Source organism: Cebus imitator, unplaced genomic scaffold, assembly GCF_001604975.1.
Source record: "Cebus imitator isolate Cc_AM_T3 unplaced genomic scaffold, Cebus_imitator-1.0 Scaffold134, whole genome shotgun sequence".
Classification (NCBI taxonomy): domain Eukaryota; kingdom Metazoa; phylum Chordata; class Mammalia; order Primates; family Cebidae; genus Cebus; species Cebus imitator.
This window is the reverse complement of record NW_016107449.1, coordinates 168747-173841: the sequence shown is the minus strand read 5'-3', so window position 1 is coordinate 173841 and position 5095 is coordinate 168747. Positions and strand designations below refer to the sequence as shown.

Below are 5095 nucleotides of genomic sequence, written 5' to 3'. Positions count from 1 at the left end.
ATGCCTGTAATCTCAGCACTTTGGGAGGCCAAGATGGGCGGATCACTTGAGGTCAGGAATTCGAGACCAGCCTGGCCAACATGGTGAAACCCCGTCTCTACTAAAAACACAAAGATGAGCCAGGTATGGTGACACACACTTGTAGTCCCAGCTACTTGGGAGGCTGAGGCAGGAGAATTGCTTGAACTGGGGAGGCAGAAATTGTAGTGAGCTGAGATCGCACCAGTGCAGTGAGCCTGGATGACAGAGCAAGACTGTTATTTTTTTGTTTTTGTTTTTGTTTTAAAAAAAGGCCAGGCACGGTGGCTCACACCTGTAGTCCCAGCACTTCTGGAGCTTGAGGCGTGCTAAACAAGAGGTCAGGAGTGCGGGGCGCAGTGGCTCATACCAGAAATCCCAGCACTTGTTTGAACCAGGGAGTCAGAGGTCGTAGTGAGCGGAGATCACGCCACTGCACTCCAGCCTGGTGACAGAGAGACTCGTCTCAAAAACAAACAGAAATTAGTCAGGCATGGTGGTGCACAGGCCTGTAATCCTGACTACTCGGGAGTCTGAGGCAGGAGAATTGCTTGAAACCGGGGATGCTGGGATTTGGAGGTTGCAGCGAGCTGAGATCATGCCACTGCCCTCCACCCTGGGTGACAGAGCAAGACTCCATGTGGATTCAGAGGCTGCAGTGAGCCGAGTCATACCACTGGACTCCAGCCTGGGCAACAGAGCAAGAAACCATCTCAAAAAAAAAAAAAAAAAAACAAAAAAAAAAAAAAAAAAAAAAAAAAAAAAAAAAAAAAAAAAAAAAAAATCCAATCCCTCATCATACAAAATTAAGAGAAGAAGAAAAGGGATGGATGATTCAAAATTGGCTAAACACTGAAATCCTGGTGATGGATACATGAAGCCTTATTAGATTCTCTTCTCTATTTTCATGTGTGTCCACGATAGCTTTAAAAATGTGGAAGCTCGGTGCGGTGGCTCATGCCTGTAATCCCAGCACTTTGAGAGGCCGAGGTGGGTGATCACCTGAGGTTGGGAGTTTGACACCAGCCTGATCAACATGGAGAAATCCCGTCTCTACTAAAAATACAAAGTTAGCCGGGTGTGGTGGCACATGCCTGTAATCCCAGCTAGTCGGGAGGCTGAAGGCAGGAGAATGACTTGAACGCGACTTGAGTGGAGATCCTGCCATTGCACTACGCGAAACTTTGTCTCCAAAAAAACACAAGAGCAACCAGAGCGAAACTCTGTCTCCAAAAAACACAAAAACGTGCAGAAGGATCCAAAGGAGGATCATAAAAGATACAAATGAGCCGGCTCTGTGACCCAGTGAATAGAGCCCTAGACTTTTAGCTGAGCCTGGTGAGGTCATAAAAGACACAAATGATTGCAAAGGTACACAACAGGCTTATAAAAACACAGAAAAATGCCACCCAACAATGCGAATCAAAGCTACGAGTTGGATTTCATTTCATCAGTCAAAGGTCAAAACGTGGTAACATTCAGCATTGGTGAGTGCAGATGGGCAACTTACACTGATGGTAGGAGTGCAAATCAGTTCGACTTCTTTGGAGGGTAATCTGGCTTCCTTCCTTTTTTTTCCTTTCAAAGTTATAAGCGCATACCCCTGGGCCCAGCAATTCCACTTCTAGGAATTTATTTTATGGATATCTGTTCATTCAACAAGTATTTTCTGCCACCTATTACGTGCCAGGTACTGGAGACAAAAGTGGAGAAAACTATGCTCCTATGCTCATGGTGCTTCCATTCTGGTTGTGGGGGAGGAACAGGAGCAAAAATCACAATCTTGAGTAAGTGATAATAAGGTTGACAGGGGTTGGCTGGCTGGTCTGGGAAGGCCTCGGTGAGGTGATGGTGGCCGCAGAGCCTGAGTGAGGGACGGGAGGAAGCACAAGGATGTCTGAGAGAAGCAACTGGAAAGGAAGACAACCGGCAGCTGGCAAATTTGGTCTTCCTTCCCTTGGTTTTGCATTTTTCCCCCAACAGCTTTTTGTTTATCCAAAGGATACGTACACCACTGGAATGTCTCTCTTTGTCCTGACATGAAAATAAAAGTTAATCGGGTTATTTTAATATAGTACATTCTTCAAGGAAGGTACCAGATCGGCACTGTTTCCCCAAACGTTGTGTAAAACAATTTGATTTTTTTCAAAGGAATAATTTTCCAATTTAAGTGTTATGCCATGTCTGCTAATAAAAGTGTATTAAAGTTAAATCATGAGTTTTTAATGCAGATAAATATTTCCATAGCAAAGAAAACAAATTAGTTTCACAAAAGATATTGATCAGCTGCTACATAATTTTACACACAAAGACACAAAACCATCAGTCTCTGCCTTTTTGTCGAACCATAAACTTAGACGCGTCTATCGTTTAATTTCATAACCTTTTAAGCAATGAAAGTTGAAATTCTGATTTTCCTTAGGGGCGATTTGCATAAACATTTTACACTGAAGTGGCCAGCGTCAACTAAGGGCATTCCAGATGGTCAAAAAAGAAATGACTCGGTTACAACGCCCGACATCATCATATAGTAACTTCTTCAAACCACCACAAAATACCAAAGCTTCAAAATCAGCCTGCTACGTTCTACAAAGAGCCAGATAATTAGGAAACCAGCAGATGGGAGGAGAAATCTGTCTCTACGAAACATTTTCCCATCTCAGTTTTCAAAGTGGCTTTATACAAACGCATTCATCTCCTACCCAAAAGAACACCAATAACCAAACGACTCAGACTGCAAGGTGATCCCCAAGGAAGCGAACTTCTGCAGATTTCAAACGCCAGGAACCACCAGCAGAGCGAACGACAGGTTCCCCTCCGACGGCTGCAATGCTCCATGTCCTTCCTTCCCCTAGCAGCCCTTTCCCAGAAGTCCCCCAGTTCTCAGGGGCGCACGCCCCCGACCCCAGTTACAGGGGAGAGCCGCCGAGCGCCCAGCGCCGCCAGTAAGGCTCCGAGCACGCAGACCAGCCGGAGGGGCGAGCGTCTGGGCGCTCGGTTTGGGGCCGGATGCAGAGGACGAGGCTGTCCGAGAGGCCCCAGCGCTCTCAGGTCTGGCGCCCGCCCCTCCGCCTCCCGCCACTGCGGTGCCCGGCATCCAGGGACCTCCCAAGGACTCCCCACCCCCTACCCTGTTCTCCCACCCCGGGTCAAGACTTGGGGCGGCGCCAAACCCCCAGCGGAAGGATTCCCTTGGGTACCCCAGAAAAGGGTCGCGGTGCAAGGCTGGGCTGGGAGTGCCGGGCGCGAGGGCGGCAGGAGGAAATGGGGGGTCAGGGGCAGGGCGTTCCCACTGCAGGGCCTGGGGAAGGGAGCGGAGGTGGGGCCGCCGCGGACCAGATGCGGGGCAGAACGGGGACCGCGGACGGGCTGGCGGCCCCCCTGGGAAGGGCTGGGAGATGCAAGGAGGCCCCCCGCGGGACACGCCTGCGCCGGTGAGGGGCCCGCCCGCCCCGAGCGAAGCCTCACCTGCCCAGCGCCCGCTTCATTCCAGCGTCGGCTGCGCAGCGCGGCTCGGCCGGCCCCGTGCCGGTCAGGCGCAGGTTCTGCTTCAGACGGCAGTCGGCGTCCAGCGCCGCGGCGGCCGAGCCGGAGGAGGACGAGCCCGCGGCGGCGCAGCGCTCATGCTCCAAGGCGACTGGCTCGGTCCGCTTCCTCATCCCGCGACCGACACGGTCGGCCGCCGACGGCGCCCGCTGTCCTCGCCCGCCGCCTACGCCGCCGTCGCCGCCGCTCACAGCCGCCGGCACCCGGAGCCCGGACACGGGAGCCCGCCGCTTCTCACATCCTAGCCCAGGCCGCGGCGCAGGGCGGCTACGCTGGCCAATCAGCGCCGGGCTCCCGCCGGCCCCGCCCCCCGGCCACCTCCTCCCTGGTTCCGAGGGGCGCGCGCCCAGCATCCCCGGCGCCAACCGCAGCCATCTTGGGGGAGGGCGGGCAAAGCCGAAGCGGCGCGTCACCGCCAGGGCAGCGCTCTGGGCTCCCTAGCGGGACTGCGGCTGCCCTCGCCCGGGCGCTGGGCGCTTCTGCGAACGGAAACCCAGAGGTAGCAAGTCGCAGTTGTGTTCTTGTGATTCGTAACTCTTTTCCCACAAGGACTTTACATTTAAAAGTATGCTTTCCAGTCATCAATTTTTAATTTGAAGCAAATGTATATAGATACTCAGTTTTCACTTTTGGGCCGAACATGGGGAAATGAACTGCTTGAGAAATTTACTTTTTAAAAACCTGTATTACATAATAGTTTTTTGTTTTTTGTTTTTTTAGAGACGAGGTTTCACCCATGGTGGACAGGATGGTCTCGATCTCTTGACTGCATGATCCTCCGGCCTCAGCCTCCCAAAGTGCTGGGAATTACAGGCGTGAGCCACCGCACGCAGCCGGCCCAGATTTTTGATTTTTATAAAGAAATTAAGACTAACTGATGGGAGGAAAATCCATTTCAAAGATAAAATCGCCCTTGTGAAACCCAGATTAAGTACTTAATTCAACCCATCCTAAAAAGACAAAAGGAAAGAATAAAGGGCAGTTTCACAAATTTAGTTTTATAACTTTGGCCTTCTTTAATACGGCATTACTTTTGCAGAAGATCTACAACCAAGAGAAATATTTGCTTACTTATTCCGAAGTAACTTTGGAAATTTTAATATTTGTCACTTTGAAAACTATTGGCAACTGATAATTTAAGATCAATTGGAAATGCATTTAGAAATTCAACAGCTTTAAAAAAAAATTCAACAGCTTTTTATATTAGCTTTGTAATGATGCTTTGAAATTACAAAAGAATTTATTGACCATATTACTAAATATCACAGCTTGCATTCATAATTGTGGCAGTATCTCCAGATACACTTTTTTAAAACATTGGAGGCCGGGCGCGGTGGCTCACGCCTGTAATCCCAGCACTTTGGGAGGCCAAGGCGGGTGGATCACGAGGTCAAGAGATCGAGACCATCCTGGTCAACACTGTGAAACCCCGTCTCTACTTAAAATACAAAAAATCAGCTGGGCATGGTGGCGCGTGCCTGTAATCCCAGCTACTCAGGAGGCTGAGGCAGGAGAATTGCCTGAACCCAGG

General features: G+C 50.3%; 1 protein-coding gene across 2 annotated transcripts in view; it reads right to left on the bottom strand.

Moving 5' to 3' along the window:
- The window catches only part of ABHD12 (abhydrolase domain containing 12, lysophospholipase), an 86777-nt gene extending 82920 nt beyond the window's left edge, over nt 1–3857 (bottom strand). For both annotated transcript variants that reach the window (XM_017541430.2, XM_017541433.2), the window contains exon 1: nt 3487–3857. In XM_017541430.2, the coding sequence (XP_017396919.1) occupies nt 3487–3677 (191 nt within the window). In that variant the 5' untranslated portion in view covers nt 3678–3857. The remainder of the gene's footprint in view (nt 1–3486) is intronic.
- Between the last annotated feature and the right edge of the window lie 1238 nt (nt 3858–5095).